The 23,750-nt window shown below is 46.2% G+C and overlaps 1 protein-coding gene across 1 annotated transcript in view; it reads left to right on the top strand.

The window, feature by feature from the left end:
- The first annotated feature begins 1,266 nt into the window (after positions 1–1,266).
- The window catches only part of LOC119185817 (uncharacterized), a 39,216-nt gene continuing 16,732 nt past the window's right edge, over positions 1,267–23,750 (top strand). The window contains exons 1-2 of the mRNA XM_075884655.1: positions 1,267–1,406; positions 5,616–5,760. Of these exons, the coding sequence (XP_075740770.1) occupies positions 1,364–1,406; positions 5,616–5,760 (188 nt within the window). The 5' untranslated portion in view covers positions 1,267–1,363. The remainder of the gene's footprint in view (positions 1,407–5,615; positions 5,761–23,750) is intronic.

The following is a 23,750-nucleotide window of genomic DNA, read 5'->3' as shown; positions in this document are numbered from 1 at the left end:
GACCCGCAGGTCGCGGGATCAAATCCCGGCTGTGGCGGCTGCATTTCCGATGGAGGCGGAAATGTTGTAGGCCCATGTGCTCAGATTTGCGTGAACGTTAAGGAACTCCAGGTGGTCAAAATTTCCGAAGCCCTCCACTACAGCGTATCTCATAATCATATATTGTTTTGGGACGTTAAACCCTACATATCAATCAAGAAGTTATTTTTTCATGTTACAAAGCAATGTGAGGAAATGATATTCCCCTTAAGAATCATTTTTTAAAATTTTTTGGTACACGTGAAGGTACAATTCGCAATCATTGCGTGTGTTTCTGCAATGTTCGCCACTAATGCCCTCGTTCGCGCAACCATTCTTGCTCTTCAACAATAATTTTTTTCGCAGTGTTTTTAATCGCACTTGTGGAACCACTTGAAAGAATACATTTTTTAAATGTGCCTCTTTTTGTTGCCTACTCTTTGTTCTCGTTGTGATGAGGTTGGAGCGCTAGTAATCACAACGTTATAATACTCCCATTCTATTGCGATCTCCTGCCGGCATTTCGGAAACAAGAAAATAAACAGCAATATTTTCAGTCGACCACTGAATTGTTTACACAATCTCACGGCGTTGAAAACGACGTCGGAAGCGATAGTTTTGCTGAAGCACTTGAAGGCTGTCACTTGGTCTCAACGACTGCTTGTTCTCAACGACTTGATCTCAACAATCACTTGGTCTCAACAACTGTACCTAGCGCAGCCTCGGGATTAGTTCGCCCGCGCTTCATGTAAGCGAGATTTCCTCACAGCCTAGCCAGCTTGGCATGGTTAACTATCATTCCAAAATACAAACGTTGAAAGCAGCGTTTTTTCGCCGTCGCCGTATGTATTGCTTTTTTTGTTCTATTTTGTATTCTGCAGGCTCTAGATGCCATACCGTTTTGAGCTCCTCTTGGAAACAGCGCAGCCATGCCGTTCCACGAAACTTGAGTCGAGATGACAGAAGTTGCACGAACAGGAGGAGAATGGTGCGTGTGCTTTTCACTTTCAGCAAGCGAGCACGTCCCGTGCTACACCGTTGAAAGCCCGCCCGCGTGAAATAGAAAGCGAAACTGAGGTACAGGAAATAAATAAAAATGAAATAATATCTGCCTTTCCGTGAATCGCACTGAGCGGCGTAAGGCGAAGCTCATTACACGTCCATTGGAAAAGTGAGAGCTTCCACGTTACCGACTTTCTTGGCTGGCTTTTTATTTGTCCGCCTTTGGTGACCATATATATAAACGCACCTGTAGTCGATCCTGACGATACGTCGACGCCAGTTCACCGTTCAGAGAAGAATTCGTGTCGAAGAATCACATTTGCCGTTCTCGTGGGAATCGAAAATGGCCGAGCGTCGAGCTATGATCCGCAGCTTGCTACTCATTGGTAAGCATCCTTCTTTTAAGTGTCTCTAAATATTCTCTTGAAAATGCTGCCTACATGGCCGGTATAAAACACGCACCCTCTGAGCGAACAACCGAGCATTGTAGCCAATGTGCCACAGCGGAGACGTGGAGACAGTGAAGTTGTGCTTGGAAAACAGTTCGAGAGTTTTTTAGCAGGAACCGCATTGCGACAAAAAAAAAAAAAAGAATCACATGCCTGCCATGATGGGAGTCAGAATAGAGTGTAATCAAGCAAGACCTCGCTAAGATGGCCCAAAACACCTTGTTAGAAGGCACGCTAGTGCCATTTACTCTGTGCGTTTTGCATAAACAGCGTCAGTCTAATACGAAAGCTTTAATATAACAGAATACTAGAGTGACCTCACATGACACGAGAAATCTTTAGTTAGTACTGGTCTGCTAGGGAAATTCAGAGCTTTATCGTATTTCTTGAAACTACATCTCCATCGTTGCTTGTTTCCGAATGGTGGTGCCAAGAACGGTTTTTATAGACCACACAGAATGCTATCGAATTTTCCTTGACCGACAGCGTAACTAAAAGTGGTTGAGTTTCATTAGTGTAAGTAGCTGATAATATTTTCGCATGTATATAGTCTACCTTTTATCACTGATTTTGTGGCACATAATGAAATTAACGAGATGTAACCTATAAACTTACACAAAAACCAATTTCCGTAATAATGCGTCAGGAATAATAGCGCAATTCACAACAACGTTTTGGTGTCCCACTCTTATATAAAAATAAACTATGTTCCACGCTCGCCTTCCTAGCTATTAGAGGCGCTGACTAACACTCCCAGACTTATATGCCTCATATATTCTCGATGAAGTCTACGGGAGGACGACTACCTCTGTAGCTCAGTAGATGCAGCGCCTCATTCGGAAACTGCAAGTTTGGCGCATGGCGGCTATTGCTTGTGTTTAAAAAAAATAAAAAAAACTTTAGTTTATTCATTTACATATGAGACCGTATAAATGCATTGAAAATACTCCTTTACTTGACAAGGTCTCATATGAAGGCGAATAAAATAAAATTGTGGAAGCACAACTTGTAGCCGTCATATACCAAACTTGCAACCTTCGAATGAGGCACTTTAGAAGGACTCATATGAAGGTGAAGAGATTAAAGTTTTTGACATTACAACTCACAGCCGTCATTGACCAAAACTGCAACTTCCGAATGAGGCGCTGCATCTACATCTACAGAAGTGGTCCTCCTCTCGTAGACTTCATCAATTAATGATGTGCATATATGTGAGGGAGCGTTAGTCAGCGCCACTGGCAGCTAAGATGGCGAGCGTGGAACACACTTTTTTTCAATACAAAGCTGTAACCACCAGAATATCGGTATGAATCGCACTATTATTCCGGACGCCTGATTACCAAAATAAGTTTTTGTGTAAGTTTGTATATTACACTTAGTTAATTGCATTGTGTCAAATCAAATCTTCTTTAAAAGAAATTGAAAAAAAAAAACAAGACCTTTCAGCAGAAGCGAAGATGTTTGGGGCCCTTTTTTTCAGATTTAGGTGCCTATTGGAAGAACCCAGGTGGTCGGAAATACGAAAGCCCTCCGTTGCGGCATCTCTCATAACAATATCTTGGTTTTAGGACAATAAATCTCAACAAAAAAAATTATTAGAGAAAGGGTCTTCAGCAGCTTCTGTTTTCTTTGTTGTCACTACATTATATTATACATGTTTTGTTCGATACCGTTTAAAAACATTTCACTAGATGATGCTGAAGCTGCAGTGCACTCAATACAATATTGCTGGTGAAGTTGGAGCTCTCCGAAAAAAATAATCCCCATACTATTGCGTTCATTGTCCTTGTTGTTTGCGTTCCTTGAAACCTAAATGGAATATTTGCAGATTTTAAGATGCTTTACTCAATGGATACAGAGAGAGAGAGAGAGAGAGAGAGAGAGAGAGAGAGAGGAAGGCTGGAAGGTTAATAAGAAAATAAGTTCCAGTTTGCTACCTTGTACTGGGGAAGTGCAGGGTAGCAGGGCGCAGGGAAGTCCACGGTGCAATTTACCTATCTGCCGATTCTTGGCTATTTCCGCATTGTCAAGAAAACACCTCAGAATCACTTGAAAAGCAATCAGCGTTGCTCAAATGTTACCCTCAGCGTAAATTGTGCTACTTTAAAAAACTAGCAATGTATAATGCACATCCCTATCGTATATCACCAGAAAAAAGCATGCTGGAGGCCTTCACTCGCATAGAAAGGACCACTTACGTCATCTCAATCAGTGGGCGACCAATTTCTTGCGCCAGAAGCCACCGGTTTCTAGGCATCATTAGTGATAGGGACCTCTGTTGGAGTCCGCATGTGGCCTTTATGAAGAAGCGCCTGACCACTATTTCTTGATTGTTCAAGTTCCCGGCAGGAAAGACGTGGGGGATGTCAGTAGGCGCAATTATGGAACTTCACCGAGCCCTGTTTCTCGGTTTCCTGAGATATAGCTTGCCCGTGCTAAGCAATACCTGCAAGACCAATGTTCGTGTTCTACAGGCAGTAGAAGCCCAAGCACTGAGAGTGTGCCTTAATCTGCCCAGATGTACGTCAACAAGGCAACAATTGCAATTGCTGGTGACTATCCACTTGCTAGGGACAGACGCTACACCACATCATGTGCATCTGTCCATTTTATGAAATCCAGAAACAGTCACTGGCGTCCGTTCTTGCGTGCACCGACAACAAAGCACTGTTGAAATTCCTACGCAACATGGGCTTGAACAAGCGGCTGTAACAGCACAGCAATGTCACACACCGTGAAAGACAAGACTGGACTATGACTGAGTGTGCGCGCGTGTGCTGCTTAATGTGCTGTGTCTATTTCTCTTCTCTCTCTCCTCTCTATTTTTTCTTCTCCCCATCCCCCTCCCATGCGCAGGGTAGCAAACCGGCTACCTATAGACTGGTTAACCTCCCTGCCATTTTTTTCCTCATATTTTCCCACCTTTTCCTATCGTAGATGATTTTTGATGGTACATTTTTGTTTTGAAAAATTCCGTACGCTGTGATGTACCAATGCATATGTTATGCGAACTATCTGGCTGCGGGTACCGACTTTTGCTTTAAGTTGTTTGTAAATGTCCCATGGCATTTCTTGCTGTGTTTGTTTGAACGGTATTGTATTCCTTAGTCGGCGTGCTCTGCCTCTCCTCGTTGAGATGACCTGCAGTGCCTACCTACTCCTTGCCTATAGGATAGAAGGCATGCAAAATATACGTATGCGTGCAAGTTCGCATTAACAAGTACCATAAAATGACCCACTCGAAGCGGTTTGGAAGATGAGTTCTTAAATAAAAAAATATTGATGGAGCCAAGGTTCTGGTTGGGGGGCTCGACGACAACAATCCCGGCGTTCGACGACAATCCCACTAAATTTTCATAGCACCCTGCGCTTGGTTGTTGTTTGTATATCAAGAAAAAATATGTCGCCATCATTTAAGATATCACAGAAACTTTCTTGTAAAAAAAACAGTAAATTAAATGAAAACTTAAACCTGTGATATATAAGGCAAATTAGCACGTCACAATCGAAGACGTATATTAAAGAAGTAGTGCTACACAAATGTCTCCGCGAGAAGACGACACTATTCAGTGGGTCATACCATTGCATAAACCTCAGTTCGGGCGAGCCGCGGGACACCTATATAGTTGGTCTCCTTGCATGCTCTCTTGCTAAATAGGAAGCACTTTGTGGGCCCAGACTGTAATGCACTGTCGCCACTTGGCGTAAAGCAGGCAGAAGTTCATATAAAAATGGCAAAAAAAAACTAGTCAAGCGAGAAATAAAAAAGGAGAGAAATAAAGAGAAAAGAATAGGCATTAAAGTAAGAGTGAATATAAAGAAATAGTGAACTAAAGACAGAAAGCTGGAGAAGTGAAAAAGAAAGAAAGAGCAAACCAAATTGAAAAAAAAAGAAGGCTGCCCACCTCCACACTTCCACAAGACTTGACACCATTAGTGCAGGGCTTACATAACTTTCCTTTACAATGTAAAAGAGCGCGAAAAACAAAAAAAAACAAACATGTGAACACACCAAGAGACAACACGTCGGGCGCTTGCTCCGTATAGATGTTTTTTTACGCGCTATTCTACAATACATTAGCAACTATAGCTCAGCTTGTTGCATTAATTTTTTGCTACTTTCGTTCTTTGATTGGGCGTATGCAGCGCTCGTCGCCAAGTGCACGGCATTACCCCCCTCGTGTGACAAGTGCTACATCCGTTCTTTGGACAACTGCGCCGCTGGCCTGTTTTTGTTCGCCACGGGAAACAAGGTACCGGAAACGGACGCTGACCGGGAAGATTTCTGCAGGTACGTATTTTTTTTTCATTATTTAAATGATCAAATAGAAGACCGTTGGTGCCATAACGGTAGCACCGGCTACTACTTCTCACTTAGCAGACAAAATATGTCGTAAGAAAAAACAATAAGGGCATAAATGCAAGACAGTAAAACTATGTGAAAATACAGGACAGTGAAACATCACATGACAGTTCAGATACGTCTAATAGGTTCATATGTACAAAGTTCCACACAGACAAGGTAAATTCGCACATAGACAAATGATTACACAAATCAGACATACTATCTCAATATTACACATTTTCTATGGTATGAAGGAAAAGGCGGCATTCCATACAGTAGATGAATGTTGCTATAAAATATTTCAATCTTCAAGAAACTTCTTGAAGGCGACAGCTGCTTATTTCTGAAGACCTGCAGTTGACCATGGGCCTAGTATTTTTTTCACTCTGAAGGACCCCCTATATAAAGGTTGCAAACTTGCTCGTAATACATTTTTTGTTCCATATTTTGGGCACTCCAGAAGCAGGTGATGTACACCTTCGTCAAGGTGGTGGCAGGAACAGTTTGTACTAGACGCACGCTGTATTCTGTGTAGGAAGTGTGGCGTAAACGCTGTACCAAGCCGTAAGCAGTCAACTAACATCTCAAATTTTCCAATTTACCGCAGCTCTGATAGAATCCTAAGTTTTAAGCAATGGTCAATAAGATATGAGTCCGTACTTTCCGACTTTTTACTGAACCTGTTGTCTTTGATGACGCTACAGGCTATCTGTCTCAGGAGTAGATGGATTTCAATGTGTGAAATTTTGAGGGCAATTGTTTCATCGTTATTGTGGGCCCTATTTGATGTGGTGTCGGCTGCAGTGTGTCCTGGAATACTGCAGTGGCTTTATATTTATTGAAATTCGATCACGTGGTTCATTGTTGTTACTTTTGACTGTTATCATAGGGTCTCATATAAAAGCGAAGCTTTTAAAGAAGTTTTTACATCACTTTCAAGCGACGCTGCAGCGGACTGTGAATCGATAAACATGACTGATTTTCGCGCCACGTTTACTGATGTTATAAAGAGTAACGCAGATAGAATCACAAACAGTACCGCAGCACCAGAGGACGTCACTCGACATAATTTAGATGTCTTCTGTACTGAAAGAGTGTAATGACAAACGCTGAAGAGAGGGATTTATCATCGTGTCATTTCTACCAATCACGTGACCTCAAGTACGGGGCGAATGCTTCTGTATGCACTTCAAAGCAGCGTAGATAGGAGCACTATTTATACGTATATACCAAGCCTTTTGAAAAGTGTTAAACCAGCGCCGCAACGCGGACATTGATGACACAGCGAAGCTGGCATCCTTTTCTTCAACAGGCTATCACATTCATATATCTTGTGAGCCTTTCAGATGCGTCTTGCCTAGCTCCTAATTGAAGATCCTTTGTTAAGCTTTGAGGTGGTAGTATAACCACAACTTATCATAACCACGAAGTATCACGCGATAGGGGTGTGACTGTGGTAACGCACACGCCATTTGTTGGGCTGAGTTGTTCCTTTTCAGTGGAGGTGACGAAGACTCGCGCATGATTTTCGTAGCACATGTGCATCTATGATAATGACAGCTTTCGGACAGGCCACACAGATTTCTGTGGCAGATACCCGTTAGTTAAGCTCACTGCTGCCTTCATATTTAATGGAGCAGTTCTGAGTATTTGGTTTGACTCAATGTATGTAACACACACCTGTGTCACCATGGATCTCCGACATAAAACACTCGACGAAAGAGGATTAAATTTTTTTGTTTAGAAAAAGTTTATTCTCTCCTGGGACGCAACAAAGCTAAGGGACAAGCGTCTGTATAACAGGCACAATAACAAACAAAAGACAAAGCACAACATACATTACACATTTAAACAAATGTCCAAGTCCGTAGGATGTCCATCGTTCATAGTACTAATAACTATACATACACTACATAAATGCACTAATCACAATATGGAAAATGTACATGATGATATATGTGCAGAATTTACAAGACTTGGTGAAGATGTTAGAAAATATGTACAACAGGTATCAATATTCATAAAAGTTACATAACTTACAGCTTTAGAATGAAGTGCATATATAGAAGAGCTCACACCAATATGGGACATACACAAACACATAGAATAGTAAACACATACTGATTACATGCACCAATCAGACATTAACAGGTGACCTGGCTATAGGAACCAGGCCAAGTGGAAGACTAATCGAACGCGTCTGTCAACTACGGACAGAAAGCGGCACGACCATTGTCGCAGAAATTCTTCCTCCCCAAGGAAGAACAATTCCTCCGACAGAAACGATAAGAGTTCACAGTAGAGGCGTTCCAGAATCGGAAAAAGAGCACGACGACGATGACCTGCCGCAACAGCTTCGCACCTATTACGCCATAAACAAAAGGCTCCCGCAGCTATTAGAAGGCGTGCAAAGCGACTACGCGAGCAGCGACCAGATGTTACAAAGCGATTAACACCTAGGCCACGAAAACTAGCGTTAACTGACTTCCAAAACACCTTTGCGATGACACATTGCTTCAGCATATGCTGGTTAGACTCCTGTAACGGGCAGTTAGGACAAGTGGAAGATGGGACCATGCGCCACCTCTCCAATCTGTCCCGTGTTGGGATTACTCCCCATCCAAGACGCCACATAAAGTCACGGAGGTGACCAGGCAAAAACGATGCCGTTATCGCGCTCCACGAGACATGTCTCGATCGTGCTAGACGGGCTGGAGGAACCAGAGGAAGCAGAAGAGCCGCCGTTGTATCTACGATGCGGCTTTCAAGAATGTCCACATCGGGACAAACCTGCTGCGCGTGTCGATAAAACGCTACTGCCGTTGAGTAAAATGCAGGCACATTAAGTGTTTGCGGTGCAGAATTAAGCCGTGCATCAGGTAGTAAATAGCGTAGTTTGGTGCCCAAGAAATAACAGGCAAGATCACGCGCGGGGCACTGATCACCATGCAACAACCGAAGTAAGAATCGTAGGGCAAGCAGCCGGCAGCGAACAGAGACGGATGGGAATGCGAATCCACCGCAGTTTCTCGGTTGCCCAAGAGCTGCTCGGCAAACCAGCTCTGTTCCACCCGACCAGAAAAAGGAGCCAATGAGGGATTGCAACGACCTGGTGATTCGTAATGGGGGCTGTAAGACGTGAGATATGTACCATGCACGGCCGCAAAACACCGTCTGTGCTAAATACCTTCTTTCGAGCATCGGTAAATCATACTCCTGTGCTTCCCGGACGTGTCGTTTTACATCTTCGACTACTGAATTCCACAAGGAGCCTGATATGCCGTAGGAAGTATAATCAAGCCCCAGAATACCAATAGAGTCACTTTTCTGAAGACCGAAAAAGGAACTTAGACATGCGTCTGGGGAACCAATGAATAAATATCGACATTTGGAAAAATTTAAAGCGGCACCTGAAATCATGCCATACGTCGTAAAAAGTCGTAGGCTACGGGATAAACTGTCCTCATTCTTCAAATACAACGTGATGTCATCAGCAAATGCTGTCACTGTCACGGTACCACTACCTGGAAGAGGAAGGCCTCTAACGTAAGGGTCAGCGATTAGCGATTGAAGGAGTGGTTCGAGGCTGAATACAAAAAGCGCAGGGGATAGAGGACACCCCTGGCGAACACCACGGGTAACCGGAAATGGCGCACTCTCTAAACCATCAAGAAATAACGTGCTGCGTATATTTCGGTATGCGTTTCTGAGAAGCTCAACGAAGTTTTGTGAGAAGCCAAATGCTTCCATTACGCTAAATATAAAGCTATGTTCGAGGCGATCGAATGCCTTTTCTTGGTCAAGTGAAACCAAGAGTCCCTGAGCTGATCTTGTTAACGTGTACGCAACTATATCGCGCGTAACAAAGGAAAGACTGTGGATTTCTCTTCCAGGAATAGAGCACGCCTGATGATGACCTATTAAGGAGGGCATCAAGCTTCTCAAACGCCGAGTGATAATTGCCGCGAAAGTTTTATAATCAACGTTGAGGAGCGTTATTGGTCGCCACTCCTCTGGGCGAACTGACCATGGGTCATGTTTAGGTATTAAAACAATTCGACCATCGCGAAAGCTATCAGGAAAATCAAAGTTCTCGAAACAGCGGCAAATAACAGAGGTGAAAAGAGCACCAATGTCGTCCCAAAACGTTAAATAAAACTCAACAGGCAACCCATCTTCCCGGGGGCCGAGCCACGCTTCATGGAAGACAGTGCCTCTTTCACTTCGTCAGCTGACGGACTTGTGCACAGTTGTTCAGCGACTTCAGATGAAATTTGAGGTAGCCTACTTAACATTGTGGCTGTCTCGGTGGTACCGCGATGTGATGACATTGTCGTACGAGCCATCTTGGCAAAGTGAGCTAGGAAAATTGATTGATCACGTGTCGGCGGCAACGCAGTGTGTAAGAATCTGGCCGCCAGAGTTCCTAGTCGACTCGACGGGTTGAGAAGCGAGCTTTTCGCAAAGCGTAGAACCTCAGGGTGAGCACATGGATTACGTCTGCAACGCCAAGCAGCCGCCGTCAATGACGAAGCTGCAATGAGTCGTTGAAAACGACCCCTTAACTCTCGCTGCCATGCGCGCATCAAGGGAGTTAGTCGATCAACCCGAAGAGCAATACGCAGCTTTGTGGCAGTGTCCGCTAGTTCTTCGGACGTACGGCGTCTGAGGGCCCGCCCTGCTACTGAGCAGTGTAAACGCCACTGTGTCTTGAGCGCGTCCCACACCTCCGGAGCGCATCCCAAGAGAGAGGCCCGCAAGCTTCTAGATTAACTGGAGCGTGTAGGCGCGTCGTGCAGAATGCGGATGTCAAGACGCCAAGGTTTCGCTGATGATGAAAAGGGAAAGTGAGCCTCGAGCGTCACTGGTCGGTGGTCTGATATATAAACAGGCGATGATGGTAATGTTACTACATCAGAGTGCGATACGTAAGAAGCTAGCGCGCTCGGCACATAGAAACGATCCAAACGACTAGACGACGTGCTACGCCGCCAAGTCCAGCCATACTGTGGTCCATGCACTAGTCTGTACGTATCTATCAAAGAGAAATGTTGCACTAGGCGACGCAGCTCTCGCGCGTTCCAATCAGAGCGACCCCATCCTGGACCTTGCACGTCAGCTCGCGTGTCTAATACACAATTAAAGTCTCCAGTGAGTATAACATGACGACCGTCTAGAAAATACACGTCCAGGTCACGGAAAAAATCGTTAGACATCGCTGCTCTAGCTGGCCCATAAATACACAAAACACGCAGCTTGAAGGATGATAGGACGCAGTCAAAAGCCAATACCCGTCCGAACGCGTCATAGAAAACATGATGATTTCGCAGGAGAGCGCGGTTAAAAATAATAATTCCAACTCCAGAGAAGCGAGATGTCGCGAAGGAAAAATAACAGTCTAAATTAAATGCGCGTTTGAATGCACGAACGTGGCCAATGGTGAAAAAATTTGTTTCTTGTAAACACAGAATATCACAATGTTCTGCGCGGGCTATGCTGATAACCTCGGCTTGCTTTACTGGGTTACGGAACCCTTGAACATTTAAAGAAAGAATTTTCAGGGTGTCAGCCATATTGAAAAAAGATGTGTGACTGACCTGGTCGTGTTTTTCGATTCGGTATACCCCGGGGATTTGTCCGGGGGAACTGGAGTACGTACACTACACAGCACAATTCGACCCTCTAGAAGAGGGTCGAGGTTTCTTCGGTTGCTGGAATTCGGAGCGGCTGTCGTGGGTGCCGTCCGAGCTGGTGCCAGACTTGTGAGCACGCTTGACCTCTCGCGGGGCTTGCATTTCCACGTCACAACTGTCTGGGCTAGAAGGGAGTCCGATGCTACTGTCGACTTCGAGGCTGAAGCTGCTGTCTGACGAATCAGATGGTGGTAGGGCTGCAGCGTTAACGTTGTCGCCGCCTCCAACGACCTTGATCACGGATTGCTTGTCGAGACGCGTCAGTAAAGAACTCCCATGGCATCTTGCTACTTGTTCAAGGGAGTCACGAGCCTGGCTTTCGGAATGATCCAAAGGGCTTTGCTCATTCGGTTGTAATTCTGTTCCAGGCGAGACACCAGCGCCCGTAGATCTCGCGACGTCAGCTTCTTCTGGGCACTCAGCTGCTAGGTTTAACGATGATTCCGGTGCCTCGGTGCCTACCGGCGCTTCTTTCTCGGCTTGCGCCGACGTCGAACATGGCACGACATGTTTGTCTGGGACCGACGCGAGGTCAATCGCGGTGGCTGTTTCTATTGCTGAGATTTGCAGACGTGGCGCGCTCGGGTTGGCCAAGCTGCACACTTCCTCATCTTTTAATGGAGCTCTCAGAATCGGATTCTGGCGTTCTTCTAATACAGCTTCGGGTTCTCGTTCATCTGTTGCCGTTGGTGACACGGACGGTAGGGCAGGAAAGGTCCCCGCAGTAGCATCAGAATATGAACGACGCACAGGGCAGATGGTGGTAGGGTGGTTATCTCCACAACGTCGGCAGGGGCGGTCGCAACCTTCGCTTTCGTGTCCATGCACGCCACAGCGACCACAGAATGGTGCTGTGCACTGTGCTCGATAATGACCACTAGAGCCACACCGACGACAAACACGTTGCAGACCGCGGTAGTCGAAGGTGACTCGATGACCAGAAACGCGAAGATAGTTGGGGACGCGATTTGTGGGACTCATTTCCATCCGGACATAGCGTGTGCCTGTGAGAACTCCGCGCCTTGCGCTCATGACGCCAGCGGTCACAGTCAATACCTTGCCGTATGGGGACAAAGCCTGGACGAGTACCTCGTTGGAGACGAAGGCTGGTAAAAACAGGCAGGCGACGTTAGTTACCTGCGGGCCGACGGGAACGACAGGGATACGCTCGCCACCGATGGTCAGGTAGCCAGCGTCGACGATGAGAGTCATGGAAGCCATGCTCTTGACAGTTACTTGGAAGTTCATGCCTCCCATGTGCTGAACGCAGTGTACCTCTGAGAGGCCAACTATTGAGGCCGTCGCGTCGACGATGGTCTCCGGACTAGTCCCCGCAGGGACGGCAACGTCGAAGGCCTGCGCCTTCGAAGGCGTCCACGACGTCGATGGCGCCATGGCTAGATGAGGAGGACGTCCCTGACGTGGAACACGCAGGGACGTCAACAGGATTACTTCCTCTTCGTCTTCCTCTTCCTTGATTCAGGCTGAAAACGCAGTGTTTTTGGTGCTTCAAAAATTTTTTTAGGGGCGAAGCTCCTTATAGCAACACCCATTCGTCCCTCGTAGTAGTAGTACTAGTGTGTAACCAGTCTTACATTTTGACCTTCAAGGTGGTGCCGGTGGGAGATTTCTTCTGTGCGTTGTTGAACAATAAAAAAAAATCGCAGCGTGCGCGTTAACTAAAAGCCGAATTCTTCCGTCTCTCATTTTACATTTGCAGCCATTGGCATGTTCTAGTATGAAACGATAGTAGAAGTAGAAGTGTTAAAAGCTGACTTCTGCTGTCTCTCATTTCCAGTAGCAGCCATTTTTTACCTACAATGTAGTGCCTGGTGAGATTTCTCCTGTGCGTGATTAAACAATAAAAATTTTTTCTTCGAAACGCCGTTGATTGATGAAGTAAACCAACGGAAGACGTCAGATGTTTTCTAAAAGGACAACGAAAAGACGCCAGATGTTTCTTAAGCGAAACTAAAAAGAAGACGCCAGCTGCTTAACGAAAGACGCCAGGTGTTTTCTAAAGCAACGGTTTTATAATCAAAAGCATATCGATACAGGTTTGTAAGTGTCGATGCTCGTTGCCGTCGGTGTGTGCTCGTATGGATAAGGATGCCGAAAGGTGGGCGCGCCGGGCAGTGGCGGCGTGGGCTCTCAGACAGGACCCTGAAGTGAGAGCACGCGAGGCAGAAGCGCGCCGGGAAGCTGCGCGACGTCGCCGCCAAGATTCTGCTGTACGGCAACAAGAAGCCGCATCAGCAAGGCAGCGTCGGCAAGATTCCGCCGTACGTGAACAAGATGCTGCAGCGGCACGTCAGCGCCAGCAAGATACTCTCGTACGGGAACGAGAGGCCGAGGCAGCACGACAACGTCGCGAAGCGGATCTTGAAAACGTTCGTCAATAGAAAGCGGCGGGGCGAGGAAGCGCGCATATCGCCAGGCGAAAACAGACGAAAATTTCATGGTATTGCTTCCAGGAGCTTCGCCCAATCTCATCGTCATTCACCTCGTGGATTTGCCGTCAATTTTCTTAACCCTCCTTGCACTCGATCAAGAACAGGTTTGCTGTTAAAAAAATGTGCGAGCTGTTCCACCCTGTGAAAATCATGACCAGCGACGCTGCTTAGCATATGGCTCAGGGGTGGCACAAAATTTCAATCCATAGTTGACCACAGCTAGGAACTAAATTTTAAATGAGTCCTAAGAATGTCCATTCTGACTTTATCGTACGCACCTTTAAAGTGTTAGGCATTTCAGCAGCAATGCACTTTCTTTTTTAGATGCGGAAGCATCTTATACTCGCGCCTTGTAGTGCGCCGTCCGCGCCGTCCGCGCCGTCCGCACCGCTTTTCGAACATCCGACAGCTGACGCGCGCGCATGCGCCGTCGCGCCGTCGCCCACCATCTGTGCCGCGCGCGCTTCTCCTTCGAGAACATTCGACAGCTGACAGCGCATGCGCCGTCGCGCCGTCGCCATCTGTGCCGCGCGCGCGCTTCTCCTTCGAGAACATTCAACAGCTGACAGTGCATGCGCCGTAGCGCTGTATATATACTCAAGGTCGGCGCTCGCTCGCTCAGTTGCCGCTCGTCGGTTGGTTTGTACGGCGCGTCGACGTCCAAGGTCGCGGTGAAATGAATTCCAACGAATCCACAAACACAATGATCGACGTCCCTTCGACCAGCGCCGTCCTTTCGCATACGTGTGTACGTGTTCACTCATTTAACACCCCCTCCTACAACCACGTTAACCAATTTAGCCATCGACCCAAGTAAGTCGCAATTTAACACCCCATTTCACAACCACGTTAACCAATTTAGCCATCGACCCAAGTAAGTCGCACTTTAACACCCCGTTAACCAATTATATGCTCCGCATCCTCCTCAGTGTTCCCCCGAGGGAAGCTGCGGGCAATTTTTTTTCACGAATTCTCCTTCAGGCGAAAGGCAGTGTCTTGCCAATCTTGCCTATTGCCCTTGACGCTTCGAGCGTGGTCTTAACCGGTATTTACCGCACATGTTTTTAACAGGCCTGCTAGCAGTTGTGCTTTTCGTCTCATTATGTTGCCCTCAACTTTTTGTTGACACTGAACCCAGCCACATGCAGCTTCGCTGTAGAAATAAACGTTTATTTTCTCGTGATCATATTTGCGCAAGTGCGGTACACGGCGCACTGCGCATCACCCTTGGACACCAGCCATTTCACCTACCGAGAAAATGTAATAGAAGCGTTGTTCCGTGAATTCAACAGATATTGCCCATTCTTGTTGTGATCAAACAGGATTTTCAATAGACATGCTGGCGTCTAATCTATCCCGACGCATGACTGAAAATAGGGAAGCCATGGTCCCCCCCCCCCCCCCCTCGTTTGTCTAGGCAACTTTTCATTTGTCAACCTTAAAACAGTGATATTACTCTAAGGGCCCAGCCCTTGTGTTTACAGCTTACACCCAGCGAGCTTAACTTGGCCGTTTTCTGGTCAAATAGTCCTCAAAGCACGGTCCTGCTTTTACTATTTTTGCTTTAGTAGGCGTGAAGTTGAAGGAAAACTTTATTAGAGTATAAATTAACGATACTCACCTCTGTAGGTTATTTCACCAGAAACAACAATCTTCTTATTTATGATTACCTTGCGCGGGTTTTCTCCTATATTCAACAGAGTGCGTGCGTGCCTAGTCCGGCCATAGAGGTGGCTACCTACTACGACGACGATTACTATATACATCGCGAAAGCACGACTTACGGCTTAAAGGGGTACTGACACAAAATTTCGGGGCCGAGAAATCCTGTGGGGCCAATTCTCGTGAACATTCGCATACCATCTGCAAGATATCAACAGCGAATATAGCAATTGAAAGGTATTTTAAATTAATTTTGAAGTTTGCGTGAGCGACCGACTCCATAGCGCTATAGACACCCTCGGAGGTGACCCCGAGGGGACCCCCAACTTCCCTCACGTCACCATGCTGCGGTCAATAAAACAAATTATGATGACGTCATAGTCGCCATTTTTCTTTTGCCGAGTTAGTTCCCGAAGTATATATTTCTTGGTGGCACACGCTTAGAAAGTTTAGTGTTTGGCGACATTCCAGTACCGTTTACTATTCGAAAGTAATTCTAGTTGCGGATCGTGCGGAAGTGCGTCGCAGTTCCTCATGCTGACGTGGTCAAGAGTTGCCCACGCTAGGTGGTGACAGTTCACCTAGTTTTTGCAATTTTCTGAAACCGAAACTGAGTCGTGTCAAACACTGGGTCGTGTCAAGACTAACAGCCCTACAGCAACGCATTGCAGCAGAAAAACGCGAGGCCAAATTTTTTTGTGTCAGTACCCCTTTAAGGAGCTTTGCCCCTGAAACGTGACGTGCAGTGAACGGTGCCATTGACTGCTCGGTGTAACGGTCGAAAAACGTTCTTTTAACGCTGGGTTCTCACCATATAGTTTCATACAATAATACATAGAGGGGAATCTGGCGCTAGTGTCAACGCGGGATTCTTCAGTGGCGCTTGTACCCCTATAGGAATTATGGGAAGTACAGGCTTCGGATCTGCTTCGAATGGATCACGTTTTTGCGATTCGCAACGCTTGTTTGGTGAGTGTAAAGCAAAGTGATATGAAGGTATGTTTAATTGAAACTTGTTTCATTTCATTTTACGCAAAGTTTATTGCAAAACGTTTTTGTGTCTAGGCCGTAAATGTGAAACCTGGACAAATGTAACCATCAGAATATGCATTGCTCTGCCATTGTTTTTCTGATTTGGCATCAAGATATAATGAATTATTGTTTCCAATATTTCAAAATAAACATCGTTGTTTTGCCCTCAAAAGTATGCAATATCTATTTATAGAAATAACAGAACAGTATTAGGTGAGAAATGCTTGACGTTTTGTCGGCTGCGATGCCAGGTGCATCTGTTCAAGTGGTCTGCCCCCAGCGCACCTCTTGTGTTGTTGTAAAGTCGAGTAAAAAAAGCGTGGCGGTGCATCTACTTCACGTCAGCGTCGTTTTGCAGTTGATTTCACCGAGTTTTGGCAAGACGCCTTAACAACAATGTGAACTCAATGTAATATCCTGTACAAGCATGGGACCCTACATCTATGTGCAGCGGTGAGTAAGTGACGCATCTCTTAAACTGTCAAACACTACTTATACAGCTCCAGCGTTGCAGTAAATTGAGAGGACTTGCAGTTTTCAGCTTCTTTGAACAACAAAGGTGCAGCTACAGTCCTTTACACCCACCCCCTTGCCCACTCTACGCAAAGAACGAAACTGAAACTGTAGAAAAAGATCCGTAGAACGTTCACTGGTAAATGCGATCCAGTTCGAAGCCTGTACTTCCCATAATTACAATGTGGGTACACGAATGCGCCGCCAGATTCTCCTTTAGGCGCTATTGTATGAAACTCTACATTTATCACGCACGAAACGCCGTTAGGGATGCTACGCGATTCCTTCGCATTTCCTCACGATTCCCTTCGGAGAGGCGGAACTTTTTTTTTTCATTGGATATTAAATTAACCATCCAGCCCACTTGGTCCCTGGGTAGTCTCAATTTTGTGCCTTTGACGAATAAAACACCCAAGCACGCGGATTTCATCAGCTTCGGGTTGCTTTCAGATAAGAATTCACTGTCTTGGGGCGCCTCTCCGAACCATTTGCTTGAACTATACATCCCTTCAATTGTGAGATCATTCACAATTGTTGTTCTGACTCTAAATCGTGAACCACTTCGTCTACACACACACACACCCCTTGCCAAGTGTGAGACCCGAGTTACGGCTTTATTGATTCATTCGTGGGGTTTAACGGCCCAAAACCACCATATGATTATCAGAGACACCGTAGTGGAGGGCTCCGGAAATTTCGACCACCTGGGGTTCTTTAACGTGCAGCCAAATCTGAGTACACGGGCCTACAATATTTCCGCCTCTACCGGAAAAGCAGCCCCCACAGCTGGGATTTGATCCCGCGACCGGCTGGTCAGCAGCCGAGTACCTTAGTCACTAGACCACCGTGGCGGGGCCCGAGGGACGGCTTTCAGCCCTCCCATAGTGGACTACCTTGTACTTTAAGTCGTCGAACATTTCTTCTAAACACAGCATACCGATCAAGAAGATTTTACGGTATGGCTTTCTGCACTCTTATGGTAGAATAACAAGTACTCTTAATCGTCAAACACTTTTGCTATATACACAATTTAGAACGCGTGATGTACACCTAGAAGGGCCGGTGCGTGATAGCAAAATTTAAGGAAAGTATGATATTACAGAAATAAACGTGTTGAGAGGACTCGCCAATGTCAATGTTGTTACTGGACTGGACGTCACCTCTAGTGTCATCTTACCATATAAAAATTTCGCGGGAGAGCTTTTCCTGTTATTGCGACACACACACACACACACACACACACACACACACACACACACACACGCACACACACACATACACACACACGCACGCCCGCACGCACACGAACACGCACACACACACAGAGAGAGAGAGGCTTATTTACAGAAAAGCAGAGTGGTCGGCGGGAGCGATAACATGCTCTAGCCTGCTACTCTACACCGAGGGATGGCAGATGGGAGGAAAAAGTGTAATCAATGACAATGGTTAAATAGAAAGGTGAGTGTATAAAGTCCTTTCAAAATAAGAAAATTTTATGGCTATCGGCGTCAGTATCAGTGGTGGTGATTGTATCTTAAGAATTGACGTTGTCTACGAACAAAACATTTGAGAAAGATACAAATTAAAAATTGGCCGCGTATCTGCATGTTAATCTGCAAATGTCGTACGACAGTCTTGCGTGTGGAGAGAGTGAACAAAACATTTATTTGATGTTCTGCACAAAAAAATCGGTGGATGGTATTCTGGAGGCACTGCGTTAGAATGCCTCGAGCGTGCAGTGGAGGCGAACGAGCGCACCAAGTCACGTCGCAAGTGAGACATGAGCGCCATCTGGCTGTTTTCTCGGAAAGCGAAGCGCGTGGCTTTGGGACGGGTGTGTGCGCCCGTCTCCTAGGTGATAAGGTGTAGAACGCAAGGTGACCGGTAGGTGCCACCACCGTCTCGTCTTAGCAAAGCGCTAGAAAGACTCGCCTTTCCGTGCAAGCGTTGCATGGTCAGCGGCGCGTGATAAGCGCTACGGTATTTAAAATAACTTACGTATGGCTTTTCTAGTAAAATACGCACATGCAGAATATATACGTGTTGTTATGCTGCCCCAGATATGCGCAATAATTGCTTTTTAATTGACAATTGCACAAGTATGAACGCTAAACCTTAAGCAACATTGGTGGGTGCTGTGGATGGGATCGGCCGTTTCAAGTGCCTGGTGCCATTAAGAGTGGACAAACAGAAAAATGTTCAGACAGACATACTAAAACGTTTGCGCTGAAGGTCCTCAAGAAAGACTATCGTCTTTAAAAATGGCAGATCCCACGTACAGTGGGAATCGATGACATGCGAAACACTAATGAAGGTCGTTATGTCATTGAAATCAGCCCAACGTTACGAGGTGAACGTTGTACCTTACTTGACATACATGACATGATTATCATGTTTAGACATGCCAGTTACTTTCGTCGTCTATTCACGCACGTGATACCAAGTTTGGTATATGTGGAACTAGCAAAACGGCCGCAAGTGCGCTATGAGCATAGCATGTAGTAATGTTTTAAATCACATACATGTGATGATTAGCGTGTTTAGACGTCGTTCATTCGCGTCAAGTCATACCCCATTTCGTACATGTGAAGCTAGCGAAACGGCCATGAGCGCATCATAAGCGTGCTATGCTGTCATGCACTTACATGACACACATGTAATGATTATCATGTTTTAACTAGTCGTATACCTTCGTCATCTATTGACGACACGTAACACCAAATATGATATATGCGAAGCTCGCGAAACGACCGCGAGCGCATTATGAGCGTAGCATGTAATCATGCTTTACATGACACGCATGCCATGATTATCATGTTCGGACGTGCAATTTACCTTCGTCGTCCGTACGTGACACGTAATACCAAGTTTTGTATATGTGAAGCTAGCGAAACGGTCGCGAGAGCATGGCATGTAATGTTCATACATGACGTGCATATCATGATTATCATGTTTGCACCAGTTACCTTTGTCACCAATTTACGTCACGTAATACCAAATTTGGTATATATGAAGCCAGCGAAGTAACCGCGACAGCGCCATGAGCGTGGCGTCTAGTCGTGACTTATATAACAGGCATGTCATGATTTCCATGTTTGGGTCTGTCACTAATTTTCGCCATGCAGCCATGTCATACCATACCAGTTTCGCAGTATGTCATGGGAACGAAACCACTGTAAGAGCAGCAAGACAATGAAATGTAAGCCACGACATTCATGACATACGTGTCATAATTTTCATGTTATGACCAGTCACTTATGCTCGCCCTACCGTCATGTTTTTGCATACCAATTTTGGTAACTTTACCATTGTCGAAACGGCCAGGAAAGCTAGAAGTCATAGGCGGCTAGATAAATAGATAGATAGGTACGCTCTTAGTCGCCGAAGTTCGCTGAGCAGTGCATAACTTAAAAGCATTTCACTCGAGTTGGAACCTAGTGCAGGCTCGCTGCGTCATAATAAGACATCTATGCTATTGCTTGAAGCTGCTTCGAAGAAAAAAAAATTAGCAGCTCCCACGTACAGGGGGAATCGAGGATATGCGAAGCACAAATGAGGAAGGGTGATAGGTTTCCTTAAAATCAGCACACCGTTAAGAGGTGGAGGTATATTATGCCGTACATAACTTCCATGGCATGATTATCATGTTTGGGCGTTTCATTCACGTTCGTCATTTATTAACGTCACCTGATGACCAACTTTGGTATAGCTAGCGTAACGGCCGTGAGCGTGCTATGAGCGTAGCATGAAGCCATGTTTTACATGAAATCCATATTATGATGATCATATTTGGACGTGTCATTTACCTTCGTCGTCTATTCACTTCCCGTGACACCAAATTTGGTACGTGTGGCGCGACGGCGGCGAGTGTGTCATGAAGGGCCCAATATACTTCGACGCAACGTTGACGCACGCGCAGGTTGGGCGCAGCGACGCCACGCTAGCAAAATGCGAGCACTCTCTAGTGTGACGCCAGGCGCGACCGGCGCGACCAGCGTCTGTCAGCGCGGCCCGTTGGCAACCAGCGTGAAATGCGACATGCTACATTTTACGCCGACGACGTTACTTAGACAGCGTCTGCCTCTCTTCGTGACGGAGGGACGTCGTGTGCGCTCAAACGCGCATGCGTCAATAGAGAGTTTTAGTACTGCGGAAAAGTGCTACGTACGCATCACGCAAGCGCCTCGCGTTACGTGGAGTCGTTTGCCACTAATCGCCTTTTAGTACGCCGTAGTACCCGCGTACGTAACGAGCATGAAGCGTGTTGCGCCATCTGGTATATCAGAATAGAAGCACGTGTTGTTGACAGCCAAGGTGAGCCAATGCAAGTGTTATAGCCAGATTATGGCCATATTTTAAGCCACAGAGACGGTCGGTGCTTGCCTTCGATGTCACCATTTTGCAAAACGAAGTCTCGCGCTGTCGCGAACTTGTTCGAGAGCGTCGCGATCACCTCATACGTACGCACGCACGCATCTCATGCGTGCGTACGTAGCGGCTGCGTACGTAATGCGATACATGTGCGTTGCGGTCTGCGCATGCGCACTACGCAGAATGTGGCGTCCTTACGTACGCAACGCCGCCACGTACGCAGCGTACGCAGTACTAAAACTCTCTAATGCAACGCAGCGTGGCGCGTACCTGCAAGTATACGGCATACAGATCCACAATGAAGGTCAGTGGGCAGATCCACCGATCTCTACTAGGGGGATATCGGCACCTGGCCTGGCATCGCCGGCGTGACGCGATAAAACGAACGCCAGCGCTTACGCGCGCCGGCTCACGTCGAAGTGCATAGGCGCCTTGAGTGTGGCGTGTGTTAATGTTCTTACATGACACCCTTCTCAAGATTATCATGTTTCCACCAGTCACATGCCTTCGTCATTCATTCACGTGACGTAATTCCAAATTTTGGCATATGTGAAGGTAGCGAAACAGCCGCGAGTGCATCATGAGTGTGAGACGTAGTCATGTTGTTACATGACATGCATCTCATGATTATCATGTTTGCACCAGTCACATACCTTCGTCACCCATTTACGTACCGTAACACGAAATTCGGTATATGTGACGCTAGCGAAACGGCCGTGAGCGCATAATGAGTGTGGCATGTACTCATGTTGTTACATGACACGCATGTCATGATTTCCATGTTTGCGTCTGTCTATTGTGATGGCCATGCGATTATGCGATACCATGCCAGTTTTGCAACATGAATGCATGTGAACGAAACCACCGCATGAGCTGCAGAACCTTGAAATGTAAATCATGACATTAATGACATACATGTCATGATTTTCATGTTATGACTAGTCAAATATGTTCTCCATGCAGTCATGTTGTGCCATGCCAAGTGTCGTATTGATACAGTTATCGAAAGGACCAGGAGAGCTAAAAGTCTTAGGCGGATAGATAGATAGATAGATAGATAGATAGATAGATAGATAGATAGATAGGCTCAACATCACCGAAGTTCGCTAAGAAATGCTTCGCAATAAAAAATCATGGTGGAGTGGGAACCTTACAGTAGGCATTCCCGAATAGTGTGAAACGGGCAAGGTTGCGAGCACAAGTTCGTTTTCTTGCGTCATCGTGAGCATTATGGGCATGACCTGAAAGCGAAGACAGGCCAGCAATAGACGAGCTGATGGACACGGGGCTTGGGTACGCTATCACGTACCACTTTTGAAACAGGAGCTCAAGTGTACTCTAAGTATAGTTTGTGTGTGCGTGCGTGTGTTGTTTTAACGCAATAGGCACCGTTCAGTCTAGTTTTCCAGTATGACTACAGTGCCAGAATACATAGCCTAGCGAATAAAAAAAAAAGAACTTTGAGACGGCGTTGACGAAGATGGAACGTTACGCGCGCGCCCCGCGCCCTGCATTGGATTGGATTGGATTGTGGCCGGGATACACGGGGGATGAGCGCACGCGTCTGTTTCCTGCGTGCACCAAATGGCGAATGTCGTAGACTTTGAGACGGGGCAGTGTGAGTGACGCAGCTACCTCTGGTCAGTACGCGGTGGCTAAGGCGTTAAAGAGCTCGTTTAGCAGGAATTCTGGCGTTGGTGTCAGCGTGGGCATCGTTGGCTGATAGCGAAAAAGAACCTTGTTTGGAACCGAGATGTTGAGAAAAATGCAAATAAAGTAATAAAATGTTTCGGGTTTGATAGAGGATTTAACTCAGGCCGTTTGCGTGGTAAGCTGTTGTTCTAACACACAGCTACGCGACTCCTTTAAAACAGTGTGAAATTGACTCCATCTTCTCAGAAATGCAGCAAAAAGAACAACCATATCCGTTACAAACACACGTATCCTGTATACGGGTGTCATAAAACAAGTTGTAATATTGCATTAATATTGTGTGGTACAAGCATACATTACTATCGAGAATCAAAACATGGGATTAACATAACGACTTCGTGGTTTACAGCCGGCAACCCTTCAAAAAAGGTGCAGGCATTAGGGCGCCCTATTCCCTGGCGACCACGTAGTGGTCCCTGGCGTCCCTGTGTCCCTAGCGTCCATTGCAAGTTCGAAATCACCTCTCGCGTATAATTGCTCGAGCTTCAAACCATGCTAT

Source organism: Rhipicephalus microplus, unplaced genomic scaffold, assembly GCF_043290135.1.
Source record: "Rhipicephalus microplus isolate Deutch F79 unplaced genomic scaffold, USDA_Rmic scaffold_42, whole genome shotgun sequence".
In the NCBI taxonomy this organism is placed as follows: domain Eukaryota; kingdom Metazoa; phylum Arthropoda; class Arachnida; order Ixodida; family Ixodidae; genus Rhipicephalus; species Rhipicephalus microplus.
This window is presented reverse-complemented; position numbering and strand designations above follow the sequence as displayed.